Source organism: Astatotilapia calliptera, chromosome 10 (genome assembly GCF_900246225.1).
Source record: "Astatotilapia calliptera chromosome 10, fAstCal1.2, whole genome shotgun sequence".
Taxonomy (NCBI): domain Eukaryota; kingdom Metazoa; phylum Chordata; class Actinopteri; order Cichliformes; family Cichlidae; genus Astatotilapia; species Astatotilapia calliptera.
This window is the reverse complement of record NC_039311.1, coordinates 11,030,748-11,053,105: the sequence shown is the minus strand read 5'-3', so window position 1 is coordinate 11,053,105 and position 22,358 is coordinate 11,030,748. Positions and strand designations below refer to the sequence as shown.

At 42.8% G+C, this 22,358-nt stretch overlaps 1 protein-coding gene across 2 annotated transcripts in view; it reads left to right on the top strand.

The window, feature by feature from the left end:
* lhfpl7 (LHFPL tetraspan subfamily member 7) overlaps positions 1 to 22,358 on the top strand; it is a 126,542-nt gene that overhangs the window by 22,773 nt on the left and 81,411 nt on the right. For both annotated transcript variants that reach the window (XM_026181157.1, XM_026181156.1), the window contains one exon: positions 14,516 to 14,654. In XM_026181157.1, coding sequence (XP_026036942.1) covers positions 14,516 to 14,654 — 139 coding nt within the window. The remainder of the gene's footprint in view (positions 1 to 14,515; positions 14,655 to 22,358) is intronic.

Sequence of the window (22,358 nt, the reverse complement as noted above, 5' to 3'; positions counted from 1 at the left end):
TGTGTTCTCCTTGTGTCTAAATCAGCGACACCAAAGAAGTGTGATGTGAAAAAAGTAGACCAGACTCTTAAGTGCCTCCTGCAAGTTTTGTATGAACATTTCTGAAAAGGTAAAGTGTGGCTTGTAGCGTAAAATGCATTTCTAGACCTACTGACCAATCAAAGCACAATTCTCACTTAGAATAACTTCACGTGTTTCTCCATCATCAAGCTCTAAATAAAGGATTTTCTTATACAGAGTAATGGTTGTGTGGCAATATGCTGATTGCAATGTATGCAAATTAAGTGTGTCACACACTGGAGTAAAATCAAAACTGTTCGGTGCACCTGTCTTGAAGGATTTGTGGCAGTTTTGCATTTGCACTTATTTTGTGTATGAATTAACAACATTTCCATGCACATGTGGTACAAATTCCCCGTAACTATAGGAGAAACTTTGCATTAGGGTGTTGTTGCCCTTTAGGTGGATGTTTTTTTGGGTCAGGAAATGTGGTGTAATGTCAATGTAACCTGGGCCGGTCTAACATGCTGATGAAATGAAGCAGAGTGGTGGATGCAGATATGGTAGCATTTCCAGTTGCTACAGTACTGTATGCATGAATTATGAAATGTGCACTTGGGACCAGGGGTAGTGCAGATCATGCATAAATGCAAGAACAAGCTGGGCCTGTGTGAGTTTTTGAGGGTATGAGTGCGAGTGGTTCACTGAAGGACGGCCTTCGCTCCAGCCCACACGCTCTCTTTAAGTTCTCAATAACAGCTTAGATGTGCTTCAGTATGGGAAGTCCAGTATGTTAGAAAGTAGCCACATGCAAACTGAGGAAGGTTTGTAATTGTAATTTAAGACAAATATGTCAGCTCACAGGTTATGTGGGCTGAGTCATCCAGTTCAAACTGGATTGCAGCTCATCAAATCATTTTCAATTTTTATGGCTAATTAATTTTAAAACACTTAACATCAGTTCATTAACCCAACATTTCCATAATGCCACAATCTCTTATGTTTTTTCTGGCAAACAACCCTGTTGATCAAGTGCAGTTTAACTAATCCAGGCTGAAATGACCCACTTAATCTGCTGATGTGATTCAAATTTCTTTGAAGAGAAACGAGCTTTCAGTTTGTAGCAAAAGAAACGCAATCAGAGAGGGAAAAAAAATCTTCATTAGCGTTTGTATTGCGGGCATAGTGCTGATTATTTGACGTCGCATGACACAGGTGTGACAGTTATTATTAGTCACTGTAAGAAAAGCAAGCGGATTTGATCGACAAAACTTTAGATGACGGATTGTATTAATTAGCACGGGTGCGATTAAATCAATTACAATGACTGATTCAGTGACAAAACCCCACAAATGTCATACTTTTCTTTTCATTTATTAATTATTCCATCGTTTTTAAAACTGACATAAATATTGTGATGTTATCTTGTAAAACTGCGTGTATATTGTCATTGAGATGGTTTTTCCCACTAAAAGAGCTAAAGGAACGAATACTATAAATATAAGACAGGATCAAATAAATATTAAAAACCTTCATTTTGCAAGGTTGGATCAAACTCACCACCAGAGATAATTGTGCATTTTGGGAAATTCGAGGCTACTTTGTAATCAGATTACACAAAAAGAAAATAGTTGTGATTTTAGGTTCATCATATAATCACATTTGAGCTGAGCCTATTCAGAGGAGAACAACATCCTGCTTTGGATACGGCAATTGCTTTCGTGTAACAATAGCAGCATTATGACAGTTTGGGTTATTTGGTAATTCTAAGTTGCCCATAGGTGTAAATGGTTGTCTGTCTCTCTGTGCTAGCCCTGTGACATACTGGCAACCTGTCCAGTATGTCGGACCCTGATAACGATAAGTGGAAGATAACGAATGGGAGTTTTCATATTTTAAATGTATCATTTTAATCTCAGAGAATACCAAAGAGATTAAAACATCTCTGCAAAGGCCTTGTTCTGGTTTTATTACAACTCAATTAACTTTTTTTGTAATTCATATTTTATCATCTGTATTCAATATTTTGTCATCAGTTCTTAAATAAAAATAAATAGCTTGCATATTAAAATCAGTCTGTTATTTATAATTTATGGCAGTCGTGATTTAGCTGACCGTGCGTTAGCCTCTAAATGAACTAAGAGCACCAGTAATACTTCAAGAGAAATGTGCTTTTCGGGTAATTAATTTTACTAGTTTGAGTAGGTGGGCTGGTAAAGAGCTACTAGATGGGTAAAGCATACACAGATGGAGCCTTACTGTATGTGGGTTGTGGTGTTATTATGGCAGTGTGAGGGACTACAGTATTTTCTTTTAAGGTTTTTTAAAAGTGCTCCTCCCTCCCGCTCCATTTCTTTCGCACTCCCCCATCCTCTCATCTCACACTCTCCCATCATCCCGTTGTCTCTCCTGCAGTGCTGTGATTTTTTTTTGATTTTTTTTTTTGGGTGTAAAAAGATCAACTGTAATTTTTGGATCGGGCCTCTTTGTGCGCCGTTTAAGCTCTGATGTTTGTTAGGATGCCAAGCCTAGGTTTGTTCTAATGAGCAATGATTAAGTTATGGTCTCTCTTTTTTCCCCTAAATGCATTCAGTGCTTCATTTCAGATTTTAAACAGTCTGCTTTTCATCTATTTCTTATTAGCAGCTGTCTTCAAAGCCAAGAGACAAAACAAGACAAATGCCACTGCTGGGATCTTTTGCAGAGATTCAGGAGGGAGGACGAGTGGAAGGTTTGACACCAAAGTATCAGATGCACGATAATTCAATTACAACATCCACTGAGAGACAAGAGAAAGGAGAAACTTTGCCTGGGGTTGCTTCCTTTTCACTACTCTTCGCCCCCACACCAGCAGCAGCAGTAGCCTATTATCTGAGCCGAATAAAAACCGCTGGCCTGGTTCTGAGGATGTCATCATTAAACTGGGCTTTGAGGGATCCCATAGAGTTTCAAACCAGCTATTTGATGCTCCTGCCTGATCTGGCCCAATTGTGTGATCTATTATAAATTAGAGAGCAATGGAGAGAACAGAGAAGAGGTGGTATTAAGGAGTTTCTACTGCAATGGAGCCATATACCACCTGAAATAACCCATCCATCCCCCCACCCCGCATTTCTATCTCTTCTATAGAGCCTCATCCAAATTTTTAACTGAGTCAGACACAAAGTAAAAAGGATAGAATCGGGGAGAAAAAGGACTTTGCTGATGCTGCTTGTTGTTTGGATGCATTGCCATGTGGAGTAGATGATGTTTCTGATGTGAGGTTTTGGAGGCACATGGCAGCAGGCGGAGGCACAGTGATGAATCTCTGCAAACACTCTGCTCTGGCCAGGGAAGAGCTGCGGCTCTGATCTCTGCGCTGTAGGAACACAGTGGGAATCAGCCACATAATGACTGGCATGTGTTTGCTCGTGTGTAGGCAGGTGATGCTCAGCGCTGCCAGACTGATGCTTGATCACTTGTCATAAAGTTCCTGATTAACTTTATTATCATAAAGAGAACCAAGTATATGAGTCCTTATCATCATCATCATCATCATCATCATCAACAACTTTTCTCTTAAAGCCCACTTTTGATTTTTCAGTGCTTCTTTTTTTCTAAATCAGCGGGACATGCAGGTCTGCACCGTTTCATGTAGTGTTGAGCGATGGGTATTTTTCTCTGAGCACTGCCTGAAATAGCAGCTTCTCTCTGTGTCCTATAACCCCCCACCCCTACCCCAAAAGAGTCTCTTCCACATGAGTCACTGTCTGCCTGTGCTGCTCCACCTGAGGGTTTCATAAAGATGATTCTCCTTTGGGATCATACCAGCATGCATCTATTTCCTCTTCCTGAAGTGAAACTAGAGCTGGTGGTTTATGTCTTTCTCCTGCAGTTCTGGGACCAGAGCCCTGCTGAAGATTTTTTTTTGGCAGGCTGGCAGGTACCTCAGGCAGTTTATATTCACATAGACTTCTATTCATAGACTGAAATAAACCTTTTTTTCCTTCTAAAAGTCTCAAAAAATGGAAAACATGATAGAACATAATGGCTTTTACTGTGCAAAAAGGTTCAGTAATTTCTCTCTGGAGTAATCTTTGGTCCTATTTTCTCTTTTGTTGGTGTGGAAATGTTTAGGCTGCCATCCCCCCCTTCTTTGAACATCAATGATGTTGTCCTTCCTGCCATGGAATTGTTTTTGTTGGCTGCATAATTTTTTTTAAGTAGAAGCCAAGAAACAAATAAGGGAAAATGAAGTGTCGCGAAGACGAAATGTTGAAATCACAAATGAAAATTTTAGTGACAGAAATAACCGGTAGACTGTGGAATTCTCAGAAAGCGTTGTCGTTGCTTTCAAATCATTCAGAAATTTACTGAAGAGTCACATAATCTGCTTATAGTTGATTAATACCATAATTTGCTTGCTTCAGGCTCACAGTGAGATTGCGTTGGCTGTGAAGTTAGCGATTTGTTTATGGTGACAGGTCGAAGTGCATCTTTGGCTCGTTGATCAGCAATAATGTGGATTTATTCATCAGCCCTGGAGCCCACAAGTGAAGTCTCTTTGGTCTCCAGGTGGTACAGCAGGAGGTAGTTAGTGGCCTGGCAGGGACGCAGCTGCCTGCAGCTTCGGGCAAACTGGAACCAGGCCAACTACACTGGAGCGCCGTGAGCTTGACCAGATTTACCCCTTAAAAAATGTGCTGAGTCCAGAAAGTTGAGTAACCAGTACTCCAGTGCTGTCATAAAACTATCGTGCACCTGTTTTTTATGATTCAGTGGGTAATTCTGAGGAGGCCGGGTGAAAAATTACAAGTGGGTCAGTGCTGCAAACTGCATTTTTCCAGTCACAGTAAAAAGGATATGTTCTGTCAGATATTATAGAGTTAATGCACCAGGTGGATTGTATTGCCTCTAGCTACTTGCTTCTGTATAGGTGTGCAGGTAGGTGTAGGTGTGCATATTATTAATTGTTACTGCAGTTTTGCAGGTATTTCAGTCTGTGTGATACAGAACAAGTAGAATCTACAAATGCAGCTTTCTAACCAGGCTTCCTACTGTGAACCAGAAACTTAACCAAATATGGTTATTTCCAAAAAATGCTAAAGTGAAGCTACGAACAGGAGCCCACAAACCAGCGGGTGTTGTCCAACTTTAATGCGCAGTCTATGCTTGGATCCAACTTCCTACCCTGAGCTGTGGTCCAAATTAAACATCCCTCCATGCCACATACACTGCATGCCCCACAAAGTTAGCAGTAAAACGTTATGTGTGTTTTCTTGTCTCATCAGGAGTGTTTCCTGCATGAGCACATCTCAGGTCATTCAGCTGTGTGTGTGCGTTTTGTATAGTAGGTGTGTGAAAGCAACAGTGTCTAAGAGATTCCCACTGTGTTTTCATTTAACATGACACCGAAGAATCGACACCACATTAAAGCATTGCATTGCAGCAGGGAACGTCTCGTGTGGGTTCTTGCAAAAACTACACGTGATGAAGATGAGGGACTTTTTATGCCCCTGGGTGGGCAAAAATGACAGCATTTATCTAATGAGTTATAGCTGCAAACAAGCTAAACACCCAGATAGAAAAGTAGTGTCTCAGCAAACATATTTAAACATTTTGCAGGCTGTGTAGTCTCTGTGTGACAGACGGAGTAAGCATTGTGAAGAAAAAAACAACATACAAGCAAAACAGCCTCAGCGAGTCAGCTTCTAAAGTGAGATTAATGCAGAAAATTTGGCTTCTTCAGACAACACAAAAATGTGCTGAAACTCAGAAATCTGCCCCCTGGAGCACAGACTGAATTATTTAACTTACATTTTTCAATTATTAATTTTAATGTCATTACTTTGATAAAAATTCTTCACATCTCCCACTACATAATCACATCAGAGCTGGCACTTGACCTTACGCGCTCCGCTATCATGAAATGTAAGAAAGTCTAATGCAAAGTTTCGTGAAGTTGCAGCAGGGTGTGTTATCTTAAAGGTTCATAAAGATTTCTGAGCTAAGAAGAATTTAGAAAACGTGAGCTCGAGTAACGGGGCGAAGTCGTGGTTTGGAAAGAACCTGGTAACAAAAACATACGAGAGGATTATTAAGGTTAAATCCTTTAAATATGGCTTCAAATATTTTGAGTAGTTTTTTTTTCTTTTTACAAAATAGCAAAAGTTTATTGTACGAGATGGGGTGGATCGTCTTGACAATACCAACGTGCATTAAAAAAAACCTCCGAAATGTGTCTGTGTGTCGGACAAACACTGCAGTGATAAATTTGAGGGACAGGCGGAGGGCATAAAGTGGAAACAGTGGAGGGATTTTCCATTTAAACTACCGAGACCACACAGACATTAGAAAAGATACGCTGCTGCTTGTCGGTCTTTGTAACCCTGTGAAGGAATGAAAGGATGTGTGAGGTTTCTTTCCCGTGAACCACTGCTGGGAGACAGAACGGTAGACACGAATGTCAAAGTAGAGAAAATCTATCAAGTTTAGACACCAAAACGTCCTTTTCTGTGCTGAAAAACACATCTCTTTGAGAATGTATTCTCTCGTGTTCCTGAAGAACGAATTACGCGAGGCTGACTTCTGTACGGACAATAAACACACAAAAAACCAAAACAATTTAAGACCTTTTTCTGCTACTGCTAGGACTGAAGATTTCATCATTGTTTGTCCTTTACTGCACTGTTTCCCAAGATTCCCCAAGTCTGAGTAATAGTGCATGGTTTTAAACCAAGCTGGTGTCCCCAGTTTGTGCCTCTTGCTTATTAGCATTACATTTGAGTCACAGTGGTGGCCATTGATTTCTCAGGGAGTTTAAAAGCCCAGAGACTCAACATTCAGAAAACAGCTTAAAGCCCACTGCAGTTTTTGATCCTCAAAAACTCTTTTAAACCAACTGTGTGAAAAAATATTCTATCTGTCGCATGTTTTTTGCAACTCTGCAGCGCTTTCTTCCACGGATTAGTCAGCCAATAATCTTTCAGCGGTTTATACTCTAAATATGATATTGCACCAGAAAAGATCCTTTTGGTCCAGACTGAATCAGCTGTCCATTAAATTTCTTGTAATCTAAACAAAGTTGCCCCCAACTTTTCCCCTATAGTGTCACTGTAAAAGGTCATGGGCTCATTTCCAGTTCTGTCAGTATTCATTATTCACTACTAAAAAAAACAGGATCCACAATTCAAAGGGATCATTCTGAGCCTTAGCCTGTCTGAAACAAGATGTTTTGGCTCCTCTCACTTTGAGGCCATCCTCCTTTGAATCCAGCTTTCTTCTTGGCTTTGGCAAACGCAAGGTTTGACATGATACAGAGCCAAAATTAGGAAGAGATCATTTGAAAGTGAGTGTTTCGAGGATGCCCAAACCTGAGCTTTGGTATAGCAAAGGTATTGCTTGTGCAAAGTGTTAATTTCGTTGAGCAGTCATTTTCAACATTGTTTTCATCAAAACGAGACGGAGCCCGTTCTCATTCCCGATGCGTAGCATACCAACGATTTTTCACGTCCCAAGGCGTCCCTCAAGAACGCGAAAGGTAACCTTCCGCATTCCAGAGTGACGCACCGGGTTGTGGATGGAATCCAATAGATTGACCCCGGCGGTAAGACACGTTCCAGCCTTGTATTCCAGCCCTAAACCTATCCTTAATCCTAACCATGACCTTATCCCTAACCTTAACCACAGCATTAATGGTGTTAGATAGTGTTTTCCAAAGCGATTAAAGTAGAATAAATGTACATGTGCAGATCGTGTTGTGAGATGATAACTAAATAAAAACTAAAGCACAAGAGCAAATGCTATGATGGAAAGTATTGATACTTTCATGAATAATGAATAAAAATTAGACAAGATCCAATCAGAACTAATTAAGTTGTGTGAAAAGGCGGGATGAGTTTGGAAGTGATCCAATCAGAAGTAATGTACTTGTGCAGTGGAGAAACAGGGTGGGGTGGGTGGAGCTCCTGTGTTTCTCATGAAAAACACAACAAAATGTCAAGAATTGGAAGGAAGAGACTGACTTTTACGCTTTTACAATTGTTTACGGCTAAATTAACTTTAGATTTAGTCTATGATAATCTTATGATCTTAAGTGGTCTAAAACTAGACTAAAACTAAAGGAAATTAGAATTTTAGATGCCTAAAATCAAAATCAAAGTTACATACATATATATGACACAACATAAGAAGGAACACTTGGGTCCCTGTGTTTTTGTACACACATCAGTGATGCTCAGAGGACGCCATTGTCATGTGAAATCTTCCGTTTGCCCATTTGTGCCATGCAAATGCAAATGCTCACATTCCTGTAAACAAACCTGGCTCTGTGTTACCAGCTTTTACATTCATTCTTTATCTCAGTAAAATTCATCTCCACTGTACTTCACTGCCCACAAACATGTATCTCATATTCTGCCGCTCGTCCCTCTTTAAACAAGTGGTTTTCTATGGCTGATAATATCTTGTGCATTTCATGACTCTGTGTTTCCACCTCATGGCCTTACAATAGGAATTCCCCTCTGAACGTGTATGTTGTACTCTCCATGACTCTCTGTTTGCGTCCCAGTGAGTGTCTGTGTGTCTGTGTGAGAGGGTTCAAGAGGGAAAAGCATGCACTCCCATGTCCTCCTAAGTGCTCCTGAATGTCACATCCTATCTGCAGCCTGTCCCTGAGGCACAAATGGACACTCCATCCACTTGTCAGGTGATTAATCTCCGCTCCTCTCTCTCTCTCCCTCGTCTCCTCTCCGCCTCGCATTCGCTCTGCACACACACCTTCGTCGGCCATTCTCCGGACCACCACACACACACACACACGCGCATACTTATCCAAATAACGCTCCCTCTCTGAGTCACTTCTCAGTGAAGATCAATGAGGGGACGGATGCATAATTCAGCACATTGCTTTAGAGGCCGTTGTGGGGGGGCTTTTTTCTATTAGTGCTCAGAATGGCAGCGTAATCGTGGTTCCACTGGAAGATGATGAAGTTGCACGACAAGCGCAGAGGGAAGCACAGGTTAAAGGAAGCAGTTTATGGAAAGAGGAGCGGACAGGAGAAATCTCAGCTGATTCCTGTATAGGCGTGTGTGATGGCTGAAGCAGAAAGACCTCTGGTGGTTAGGAAGCGTCCCAGGAAGCTGCGTTACAGTGCAAATGGGATTCTCAAGGCAGAACACGTCAAGGCTGATGCTTTAGTGCGACTGCTCGGCTTTGCTGAATGCTGATTACTGATGGAAGGGCTGAGGCAAGCACACAGAGGATGAGGCAGCAGTTGAGTGCAGATGATACACCTGCACAGGTTCACTACAGTATATACTAAAGCACGCACACAATAGAGCGCTCCAGCAATATGGTAAACTCGTCACGTCTGCTTATTGCTGGATCTGCAGTGCTCTCTCTTCACCTCTTGTCCTCCATAAAGACGAGGCATTCGACTGTAAAGTGGAGGAGTTATTTCTGTCAAGGGCCGGCGCTGAGCATTAACTGTCTCCTCCGCCCGCCGCTTCTGGAGAGCAGAAACCCTCCATTTTCCACAGCCCCACGCTGAAACATTTTGCCCTTCCGTCCAGACTCGGAAAGGCAAAGTGCGTTTAATGAGACATGTCTTGCAATCTCCATCTTGTAACTCCCCATTGAAGAGACAATGAAATTTCATTGGCCCGTACAGTGTAATCCCAGACTTCCATAATGTAATTTGAAATCAAAGAGTCCCCTTCATGATGTCCCTTTATTACTCAAAGCAGCTGGATGGCGCTTTTTTGTGTGGTTTTTTGTATCGGAGCAGGTTATTGGTCTCCAGCAGGCTGAGGATGTGGATCATTTATTGTGGAAAACCAATAAAGCTTCTTTATGACAGTGCCAGGTAGGCTTACATTTGTATCATTGCTTGTAGCCTTTAGTTTTTATCAACATTGTAACACTTGAGTGGTTATATTAGAGGCTGCTGCAGGCCAGTTAGGACCATTGTGGGATTAAATGGTGCGCTCGTGGATTATTCTCTGTATTAATTGCGATTGTGACGTTGACGTTGCGCCTTGAGTGCTTGAGCACACCTTGAGTCACAACATCCTGAGAGGATTAGTTTCCAAAACAAGTTTTCAGAGTGCAGCAGAGTGGAAGACAAAGAGATTAAGACATGTCTGCTTGTCTCATTTTGTATTCAGCTCAAAATATATATATATTTTTCCCCTCGTCACAATTTTCCACTCTTTCAACCCTCCGCGTGTCTCTCCAGCTGTTGCGGTGGCTCGACCAGTTATTCACACATAATTACAATCTATTTAGGAGGAATCAGTGAAAAGACCAGCACTCTTAGCAGCTCATTTTCTACTAAATTAACTTGCGCTCCGAACGACTCAAGTACAGGCCTCCTAAATATTTTTGCATTGTCTCTAAGTAAAATAGATTTTTTTTCCATTAGAGCACACTCACACATGAACACAGTGTTGGAATTTGATGAATTGGGACACCGTTAATTGAAATGTTGGTTGTTTTCCTGTAAAAATAGCCCTGTAGTGCTCTGATAGCCTTTATTAGTCTCTGGGGCTGTGTTTAAATGGCACACAGAGAATGTCATGTGTATAAATCTATTACTGCTTGCAGATAAATAAGCTGGTGAAAAATGGGGAAAATACGCAAATAAGCTTGATTTGCAGCTTACAGTGTTAACACATTTAGACTTCTTTGTTGTGATAATTATCGTTGTCGAACTTAATTCATATGATTCCGAGTTCATAACTCGTCTATTATAGTTTAGGTAAATCTTACCTGATGGCTGTCCTCCTTCTCTTTGTCTGTACTTTCCTATATGAGACATGATGTACCTCTAAGTGTCACAGTGAATTGAGAACAGCAGGGTGGGAGGTACGCTGCACACTCTGAGCCCACGGGGCACGCCGAGATCAAGCAGTGGAGAGAAACGAGACATTCCCCTGCATACATGAATATCATTCTGGTTAGAGGGGAAGATGAACAAAGGACACCGAAGTTAATGCCTTATCTGGATTTTTAAGTGCACATTATCTATTCTTATTTCACTGACATGCAGGCATAAAGAAACTAAGAAAAAAGGAAAAGCAGCTGTGGTCTTAATGGCATATAAGAAGCATCTACAGTATATTAGGTATTTGTATCTTAACTATCGATCACATGACTGCTTACATGCGGAGGGGGTGGTGGAATTGATCAGTCCTAGTTATCAAAGAGTAAATCCATAAGGGGATAAATGTAGTCTCTGCAGAAGCTCCTTAAAGCTGTAGCTCTTCAAGTCGTCGCCAACAGGCGGCCATACTGCTCGTAGTCTAACCGAATGGAATTATACAAGAAAATTACATTAATGCTAAATTTATTACCGTAGCAAACTCTTGCAAATTGAAAGTCTGATTGAATATGCATGATGTCTATTTGTTTATTTATGTTTGATTTTGTGCAGAAACCGTGATGGTGAAGGTTACAAACTATGAAAACTTTTTAAAGTTTCACTCAGTCAGCCCCAGAGGTTCAGCTTGCTTCCCTCCTGCACTGTCTATATAGGCAGCACACTCAGTTAAAAATCCAAACTCAGTGTGTAAAAACTAGACTCGAGTTGACACGTTGGCATGAGACAGTACGTGCAGCCTATTCAGGTTGCACGGGCAGCCCACAGCTCCTCTAGGATGGCACTTCCATACAAGATGTCAGAAGACGGTTTACTGTGTTTTCCAGCACAGTCTAAAGAGTGTGAGGGAAATACCAGGAGACTGCCATTTGTCAGAAGAGCTGGGCAGGCCTGGAGAAGGGCATAAACCCAGCAGAAGGACCTGCTGCTTTGTGTGAGGAGAAATAGGAGCACTGCCAGAGGCCTACAGAATGACCTTCAGCAGACTACTGACCAAACTGTAGGAGACACAAAGGTGGAAAGAAGGCCTGATGTCCTTTAGTGGGATCAGTGCTCACAGCCCAGCATTGTGCAGCTAGAATATATTAGTCTACTTCTTTAAAGTCAATAACAAGTTTTCTTTCCATGTATTTAAAATATGTAAGATTAGGCTCCCTTAATACTCTGTTTAAATAAAAATTGTGTTTATTACATTAAAAAGAATTATTCATACCCAAGGAGCATGAATAACCAAGATCAGTATCTTCAGAATAGACAAGCCTATGGGATAAAAAAAATGGTGTCCCAGCCACATCAGGTCATTCATCACTTTTTCGTGCCCTCTGCAAACAGCTTTGGAACTCATTACAGTCAGAGCGGCTTGCCATCTTTATGTATTTAGTCGTTTGCTTGTTTTTTCTGTATCTGTAGTGTTTTATTTAAATGCTCAAACCGGTGAGGAGGTTTTCTCCATTTGCTTGCACGCTTGTTTGTGCTGTGTGGAGCTCTCTGGGCAGCTGTGCATGACAAAGGAAGACCTAAGTGGCCAGATGCTGCTCTGCTGGAGGACTGAGATATTGTCGCTGGGCTTAACAATGATGGAATTAGACTTTAAATTAAATTTAATGAAACCTTTAATGTTCCTCCGAATGATTTGCAATAAAATCACTTATCTGCTCAGGGAGTTCCTTTTTATTGCTTTATAGCTGTATTCAAGGTGCCCTTGAGCAAGGCACTTAGCCTACACTTCTTAAGAAGCTAAGCCAGATGTAAATGTGTGCAAATGCACTGTTTATGTATGCTGTCCATTTGTGAAGCAGACCGCATATTCTCTGCAGACCTGGACAAATAAAGGTCAAAAGAATAATGATCATCATTGCCACCAACATTACAGCACTTCAGTATTTCCCTGCTCCCCTTTCTGCCAAACACCCAGAACAAGCTAATTAAATCTTCTGTCGGGCATGGAGATCACTCCGCTTTCATCCTCCCTCCATTCACGTCAGTCACATCAGGAACATGCATAATGACACGTGTTTTAGGGCTGTAATTCCCCTGTGAATGTTAGACATTTCCCTCTGATCGCCCCCGCCCGCATGCTAATCGCTGATGTGGCGCTGTTTTGAGCCTGCTGTCTGTGCGCCGTGCTTGTCGACGACGGACACCTTTTAAAGTGTGCTGATGAGGGTGTGTGGGGGCTTCCTCGAGAGTCAGTTTGAGAGGATATGCAGATCAAACCACTCCACAAAGACACACAGGTTGTTCGAACTCACTCGCACACAGACACACTTTCTCTCAGGGCTAACGCACTGTGTGGCTTTTAAACTTAGCTGCCACTTTTTAGGAGTCTCTAAAAGTAGAAGCAGGAGAGGACAGGTGAGCACAGTTGATCCCGGTGAAAAACAGTTAAAACATTCACAGGACAAAGAGCCAAATTCCCCAGGATGCATGTTTATATAAACTTAGTACAAAAAGAAGGAATTTTGTCTAGCTCAGTTATTTCTTTGATGTAACAATGCTTTGTGGCAATGAATCTTATACTGTTGGAAAGCCAGTTTATTTCCCTTATAATGAGCCCATCTTTGTAAGGTATGAACAGCAGAGTTGAGTATGTGGGTTGCACCAATAAAAAACTTGCCAAATCTGCTTTGGAACCGAACTCTATCCTCCAAGATGGCCACACTCGCCCCCACAGAGCGGGGTTTATCAGAGACTACCTCCAGAATTTGGGAGTGGAGAGGATGGAATGGCCTGTGTGCAGTGCTGACCTCAACCCCACTGAACATTTGTGGGATCAGCTTGGACGTGCTGTTCTTACCAGGGTGACCAACGCAACCACATTGGCTGACTTGCAGCAACTGCTGGTTGAAGAATGGGACGCCATCCCACAGCAGTGTGTGACCAAGCTCGCTACCAGCATGAGGAGGAGGTGCCAGGCTGTTGTGGCTGTGCATGGGTCTTCTGCATGCTACTGAGGCCTCTGTTTGTTAAAAGAAGACATGTTTAACTCGCCAATAGTTCTCGTTGCTTCAGACTTCAATCATCCAATCCAAGACGCCAAAACACCAAACAAGAGCAGCTGTTTGGCATTGGCAAAGAAGATTTGGTAACGTTTTCATGAGCTCAACCCATATACTCAATGTGTTCCTTACAAATGCGGCACCATCAAAGGAAAACAAACAGGCTTTCCAACAGTATAAGATTTAATGGCAAGAAGCATAAAAAAAATCGACCAAACACCTTACTTTTTGTTCTAAGTTTAGTTGTGGTTTATCATAAAAGTTGTGGAGGAATGTCTTCTCTCTGTTGGCCTTCTGCCTCTGTTTGGCTTCTCCTGCTCTCAGCATGTGTGTGATTAAGTGAAGGTGTAATGAATAAGGACAGTGCCCTCTTGTTTGGCCTTGCATTGCTGTTTTCCAGCTGAGAGAGCTAATAACCTGTTAGTGGGGGATTAACTGTGAGATTACACAATACCAAAGTAAAGACTTTTTGGCTTTGGGGATTGGTTTCGAATTTAGTAACAAATTCCAAATCTTTGACAGTGAGGTAATGACAGGAGCTTTCCACATTTGCTCCCGCTGCTCAAAATGTGGGTTTATCGACGTGGTGCTCAGAGTACTTGCGGGCGAATCGGTGGAGATAAAATGAAATTGTCCTGTGTTTGTGTTTTTCCTCAGACCAGTGCGGTGCTGTGTTCGGGAGGCTGTGCTCTGCTGGCTGTCAGCTCCCTGTTGGCCATCATCACCATCTTCCTGCCCAGTGGAGGATGTGAGAGAAGGATCTGCACCCTGGCTGGATACATGCAAATGGCTGCAGGTCGGTAGAGACGTGAAGACACAAGGCACAATCGCATACATACATACCGATCCATAAATGTATAATTTTTGAGATAAGAGATTACCTACTTATGAAAGATGATGAAAAAAATATTTTTAATTGAACTGATTTCAGTTTTTTGCTTCATGCTGTAAGACATCCTTCTATGCTCTATTAGACTATTAGATGCATTCTAATAGCACTGCCTGTTACTGGGATTCTATATAAAAAATACAAATAAACAGCTGAACTTGCCCATCAGTCAAAAACAAGAGCAAAAAAAAGACACAACTTGAGGACAGCTGCAGCTAGGCAACAACAGTCCGCATGGAGGGACTAAGCGAGTGAGATGAAGGCGAGGATGGATTTAGAGCCTGCGGTAAAAAGACAATTATGCCTCCTTAACACAGGTCATTGGTTCAGAGCTACATGTGACTTATCAGGCCGCTGGTTTCCCTCTAACGGAGAAGTGGTCCCGTAAACAGAGAGCAGTCGGCACTTGAGCTTAATAAACCAATAACACACCACGGCTGATGTCGCTGCTTAGTACTGGCCTTCACACTTCTTGCTTTGCGCATTGGACCATTTTAATGGCATGTGGTACAAAAGGTGAAGCATTTTTCTGCAGTTGTATTAGACGATACGGTTCATGTGTGCTTTATTTACAGCAGTGTAATTCCTCATTTGTGCGTTAGACCGGCTCTAATATGTGGAAGACGCTTACTGTGCCTCTCCTGGTTTTAAAAATAAACAGTATTTGATGCAGTAATTCTGTGTACACCAGCGGTCCCCAACCCCCGGGCCTCGGACCGGTACCGGTCCGTGAGTCGTTTGGTATCGGGCCGCAAGAGTTGAGGCTCAGGTGTGAAATGTATGGTTTTCAGCGTTTTTATCGGTTTTCAGCGTTATTTTGTTATCGTTTTTATCGTTAACTCGGTTTTCCTGGGTCTTTTCAGGTGTGTTATGAATAAATCTTCTTTTTTTCGGTACCGGTACTAGTTTTATTTTGTTGTATTTATCCGTGACACCTTAAAGGCCGGTCCGTGAAAATATTGTCGGGCATAAACCGGTCCATGGTGCAAAAAAGGTTGGGGACCGCTGGTGTACACACACCATATTAGGGAGGTGACCATGCTGAAAGTTCTACATGTGACGTGAGATTGAGCATCGTGTGTAATAGTCATAGACTGTATATAAAAGATGGAGGTATCATTATGACCTCCATCTTGATGTGGCTGGACGTGACCACGGGGTGGAGTACTAATTCATCAGTCAATTCTTGCAAGCTTCCTTAGCCCCATTTACACAGGATTACAGACTGATTTGGGATTACCTGGCAACCACTGGTCACTAGGGAAAAAAGGAGTATTCCCTGTCGGTGAGTATTTCCTGGAGTATTTCCAGTTTGCCAGCAGTGATTGTTTTGGTCAGTGGCAGAGTTTGCTAGTGCCTCCTCTACTTTCTACAAACACAGCGTTTCCACTGTTGAGAACTGTTTCCTTTTCTGAGAAAGGGCGACTACAGGTGTCCTTACCTGTTTTCTGACATTATATGTAAAAACTTAGGGCTTGAGTTGCCCCTACCCACTCTGTTCAGATGCACAAACCCTTGATTGTTACTTTTTGTCTCCTCTTATTTATTTACATAAACTTTGTCCTCATCTATAGCTTATTTAGAACCCTGCAAGTGGCATTTAACTAAGCATAATTAGAGACTAGATTCATTGGCCAGGTTAAATCTTTATTGACAAAGGTGGACTTTCACAGGCTATGGTTAATGATGTGTTTAAAGTGGTTCTTATTGCTTACAGCCAGACTCTCATACCTCTCTGTCTGACTCCAGTATCAGATCAATGTTGCTTTGGGAAAATGAGAATGAGTCTTTGGCAAGCCTCTGGTGCGTGTTTTTTCATGTGTGTGTGTGTGTAATCCAGTTCTGTGTGTCTATTATAGCTACAGCTTTTGCTAAATAACAATGCGAAGTGAGGAGCTGGGTCTTTGTTCCGTTTCCAGGTTGACTCTTGTCTAGATAGACAGAGGTTTCACAGAGCCCACAAAGCCCCGAGGAGGGTAGATCAGAAGAGTGTTTGTTTTCCCAGCACTACAAGTATGTGTGTAAGTGTTGAGAGAGTGCTATCAAAGTGGGCTGATAAAATGTAGCAAGCAGATTAAGAACAATGGTTTTCTTTGTGGTGTGCATATCATCAGTTTGGCTTTTGACGGTGTGAGTTTTCTCGCAGATTGGAAGAAATGAACTGCTGGCAAGATTCTCTTTGTCACCTTTCTCCTTCCAGCAAGAAGTGAAACCTGTTTTGATCCCCATGTTTTCTATAGTGACTGTGACAGACAGTGGAAATGTCAACATCCACATGTTGTGCTGTGTTACTATATTTTGGGGTGCTGAAAGTAACTGAGTCAAAAGAAGTGGAGAACATTTTGCTCATCACTACTTAGTTCAGAGTTGATTGGAATGGATTAGAGTAAGGTGTGAATATACAAAGATTCTGACCACGTCATGATCCACCTAATCCCCGCGTACAGACAGAGGCTGAAGCTCTCCAAACCTGTCGTGAGGACCAAAAAACTGTGGAGCAACAAGGCTGTGGAGGAGCTTCGCACGTGTTTGGAGTCTACAGACTGGGACACAATGAAGGCTGCTTCTAACAGCTTGGACGAGTTTACGGACACTGTCACCTCCTATATCCACTTCTGTGAGGACAGCATTGTGCCATCACGCACCAGGGTGAGTTATAACAACGACAAACCCTGATATACTCCTAAACTCAAAAAGCTGTGGCTGGAAAAGAGAAAGGCGTTCAGAAGCGGAGACAGGGACTGCTACAGAGAGGCCAAGTACAGGTTCACTAAAGAAGTGGACGTTGCTAAACATCAGCACTCTGAGAAGATGCAGCAGCAGATCTCAGAGAATGACTCAACTTTTACTGCCGTTTTGACGAGTCATCAGGCAGCCTTCACACCTCCAACGGCCCCAACAATAGAGGCACTTTGGACACTCATTCCCCCACCTCTCCCCCCTCCATAGAGCCATCACCACCTTCAAACACTTCACCTACAACACCCCCCTCCTCACCCCACACAAAAGAGGATTTCACACCACCTCCTCCCACCACAACTCTTCATATTCATGAAGCAGGTGTGAGGAAGCAGTTTAAGAGTCTGAATGCTCGGAAAGCTCCCGGCCCAGACGGCGTGTCTCCTGCCACCCTCAGACACTGTGCAAACGAGCTGGCCCCAGTGTTTTCTGGCATTTTCAACTCCTCACTGCAGGCATGTCATGTGCCTGCCTGCTTCAAGTCCTCCACCATAATCCCTGTCCCCAAGAAACCTAGGATCACTGGACTAAATGACTACAGACCCGTGGCTCTGACATCTGTGGTCATGAAGTCTTTTGAGCGCCTGGTTCTCTCCTATCTCAAGACCCTCACGGCCCCCCTCCTGGACCCCCTGCAGTTTGCATACAGAGCCAACAGGTCTGTAGACGACGCCATCAACATGGCCCTACACTTCATCCTGCAGCATCTGGACTCCCCAGGAACCTACGCCAGGATCCTGTTTGTGGACTTCAGCTCTGCCTTCAACACCATCCTTCCAGACCATCTCCGAGGCAAGCTTTCCCAGATGAATGTGCCTGATCCCATCTGCCGGTGGATCACTGACTTCCTGTCGGACAGGAAGCAGCATGTGAGGCTGGGAAAGAATGTCTCGGACTCCTGGACCATCAGCACCGGCTCCCCTCAGGGCTGTGTTCTTTCTCCCCTGCTCTTCTCCCTGTATACCAACTGCTGCACCTCCACCCACCAGTCTGTCAAGCTAATCAAGTTTGCAGATGACACCACCGTTATTGGACTCATCTCGGACAGGGATGAGTCTGCCTACAGGAGGGAGGTTGAACGTCTGGTGTCCTGGTGCAGCCACAACAACCTGGTGCTGAATGCCCAGAAGACAGTGGAGATTATTGTGGACTTCAGGAAGCACACAGCCCCACTCCCCCCCATCATCCTGACTGACACCCCCATCACCTCTGTGGACTCATTCCGCTTCCTGGGTACCACCATCACCCAGGACCTGAAGTGGGAGCCCACCATCACCTCCGTCATCAAGAAAGCCCAGCAGAGGATGTCCTTCCTGAGGCAGCTGAAGAAATTCAACCTGCCAACACGGACGATGATGCAGTTCTACACTGCAATCATCGAGTCCATCCTCACCTCCTCCATCACCGTGTGGTATGCTGGAGCCACTATCAGGGACAAACAGAGACTGCAGCGTGTTGTGCGCTCTGCTGAGAAGGTGATTGGCTGCAGACTCCCATCTCTGCAGGACCTGTACACCTCCAGGACACTGGGGCGTGCAGCTCGGATCTCAGCTGACCCTTCTCACCCTGGGCACAGTCTGTTTGACCTGCTCCCCTCAGGCAGGAGGCTCCGGTCCATTCGCACCAGAACCTCTCGCCACAAGAACAGTTTCTTCCCCTCTGCTGTTGAACACATGAACAATAACCGTATGACTGTTCCCACCACTAACACATGACCCTACGCTGTGTTCACTGCATCATTCCATGTTTGGCACTGATCACCGCCTGCACTCATGTATATATCATGTATATATCTATCTATCTACTTAGCACTTTTAATTCTTATTCTCATTTTTATTTTTTCATGTCTATTTAAGCGTAATTTATGACAGTATGTTTGCACTGAAGCACCGCAGCAATTTGCTAATGTTGTAAACCTGCTCAACATTTGGCAATAAAACCCTTTCTGATTCTGATTCTGATTCTGATTTGAGCTTTAGTCACTTAGAAGAGGTGTTTCATGTTTCATTAAAGCAACATTAGATAGAGTGCAAACTAATGGAGCAGAATAGATAGCAAGGATGTATTTGATGGATGAAATGTGTAGATGATATATAAACTGATGTGATTATGCCATTTAAAAAATTGCATGCCTTTGATGTTTTGCATTGTCTAATGTTTAGATTGTCTATGAGTGTTGCTTTCACCATGTAAATGGTTAATGGACTGGTATTTATGTAGTGCCTTTCTACTTGTTTGAGCACCCAAAATACTTTGTTAATACAAGTCTCATTTATCCGATCACACAGACAGTCATACAATGTTTTTATCTATGCCTAAGCGCTTTCTAACTTTCACACACACACTCACATGGATACATCAGGGGTTCACTTTCTTGCCCAAGGGTACTTCGGAATGCAGACTGAAGGAATCAGGGATTAATCCACTGCCATTCCGATGGTAGATGACCCACTGTTCAACCTGAGCCCCTGCAGGCTCTAAGCACCTAAAGCACCGGGTATTCCCAAGTACTAACGAGACCTGACCTGCTCAGCTTCTGAGAGCAGACGAGGTTGCCCTGTTCAGGGTGGTATGGTCCTAAGCCATGATGCTATAAGGGAAAATGAAAACTTGATTGCCCCAATGGAACAGGATAGATTTCCCTGATCGCTATCGGCAAAGTCCTTCTTGAAGGAAGTCTTTCCACTTGGCGACCATCTTGACAGCACCTCCAAATAGTTATTTGGGCAGTGATTATAAAGTCTGCATTTAAATGACATTGGAATGAAGGCGGGAAGGTGGTGTAACAACTGCATGTGTAGAATCACCAGACGTAAAGCAAGAATATGATGAATAAATGAAAGATGAGACCAAAAGTAAAACACAAAGTTTTGAGACAAACCTTGGTGTTATTTCTATTAGATCTGTAACAAAATAACAAAAGCTTCCACCTATACTGCCAGGTGTGAGCTTGTCTTGTCCGTTGTCACTTAAAACACTTAAACCATGAACATATCCAATTTTATATTAAATGTTAAGCATGTTGTAGACGTGCAGTTTAGGTTAAAGTTAGCTAGCACTGTGCAATAGCTTTGAGCAACATGACAAGCAATAAATTATAAGTAAATGTGTTGTCCCTTTAGTGGTGCAACACAGGGTTGTCATGTTTTCCTTTGCAAAAGTGGGAAAAATAATTTGCTGACATTCATATTATTAAAAACTGAAAATCTTCGATGTCTGAGTGAGCCTGGTGAAAAAAAATCTAAAGTTGCTGTTTGTCACCGGAACATAATGCACTCTCCGTAGCATGAGCCTTGTCGAGGCACTTAGCAGCAGGAAATTGTGGCTATCACCACAAATAATGGAACTCTTTGTCATAACTCAAGAAATGCTGTTACAGCTCAGCCCTGAAAACTTTCTGTGACAGCAGAACTCGGTTAGTCATTAAACCCTTCACACTGTGCACTTAAATATACTCGGTTCAGCAGATAGCAGTAGCTGGGATTAGGAGTGGGGCACACGGAAGGGAAAGAAGTTACACTACTGTGACGTGTTTAAATAGTTACAACAATAGTTAGTATCAATGCAGCAGACCAGGGGTTCATTATATTATGCACAAGTTCCCTGCAGTTAGAAATAAAAGCTCATAGCTGCAGGGAACTTGCAGTTATGAAGTGCAACTGGATTGATTTTATAAAGAGAAACTCACCATGTGGAGATTTGTCTACAGTTACTATAAAGTTTGGCAGTGTAGGTGTGTTTGTATTGGGAAGATGTATTCTTTAAAATGTGAAACTTCTTTCTTTTTTTTTGTCCCGTTTGGATCTTTAGCCATCAGAATTGTTGTCTTAAGGCCAAGAAAGATGCCAAGCGGATTTATTTTACCAAGTGGATCATCATGGCCTTGCCATATTGGTCCATTTGATTGACCTTTATTATAATTATGAATTTATTTTATTTTCAGTTGCTACAAACGGGACAGACATGACTGGGGGATAGGACAGGGAGAAAGAATGACAGAAAGAGAGGGAGAGAAAGAAAACCAAAGGGGAGAAGAGACATGAGAAGGGGGGAAGAAAGAAAGAAAAACAAACAAAACACCTGGATCACCTGTATGGAGAAAAAAAACAGAAGAGAAAGCAAACAAAAAAAGAGCAACATAATAAATACAGCACCATCACAATAAACTAGCTAGCAGTAGATAACAGTAGATACTAAATAATAAACGATATTGTGCAGCACGCAAGATAGACAGCGCACAATGTGCTTTGAGGCAGCAGCCAAGAAAGGTGTAGTCCGCATCTGTGAATACCCATGTGAACACCCGTGTGAACACCCGTGTGAACACCCGTGTGCATACCTGTGTGGATCAGCATGCTTGTATTCCAAAGGTTTCTCCATGTAACGATCTGCTAGGGAGTGTGGGGAGCCATAGCCCCGTCCTCCAGGGTATGAAGCAGGTATGGAGGAGATCCAGGCCCCAGAGTACGCTATAAAAGACCTTTGAAGTTTTCACATTAAAAGTAAATCAAAGTTTTTAAATTCACTTTTCAGTCAGGTTGTTCCAGGTATCTTGAAGAGCTTAACACAGTTAGCCCCTAAATAGCTAAGAAGCCTAAGCTAGAAGTTTTGCCTGGTACTGCTTACACACACACACACACACACACACACACACACACACACACACACACACACACACACACACACACACACGCGCAAACTTTATACTCTGAATACTCACACACATACATGACTGCCTTGGTTAAACCAGGAAAAGCCTTTTTTCGAGGCAAAACTGCCCAGCTCTTTCCTTTTACAGCCCAGTGGTCCTGTGGGTGCAGTCCAGAATTAGATGTGAACTTGCTAACCCTCCAATGGTTCAGCTCAGCATTC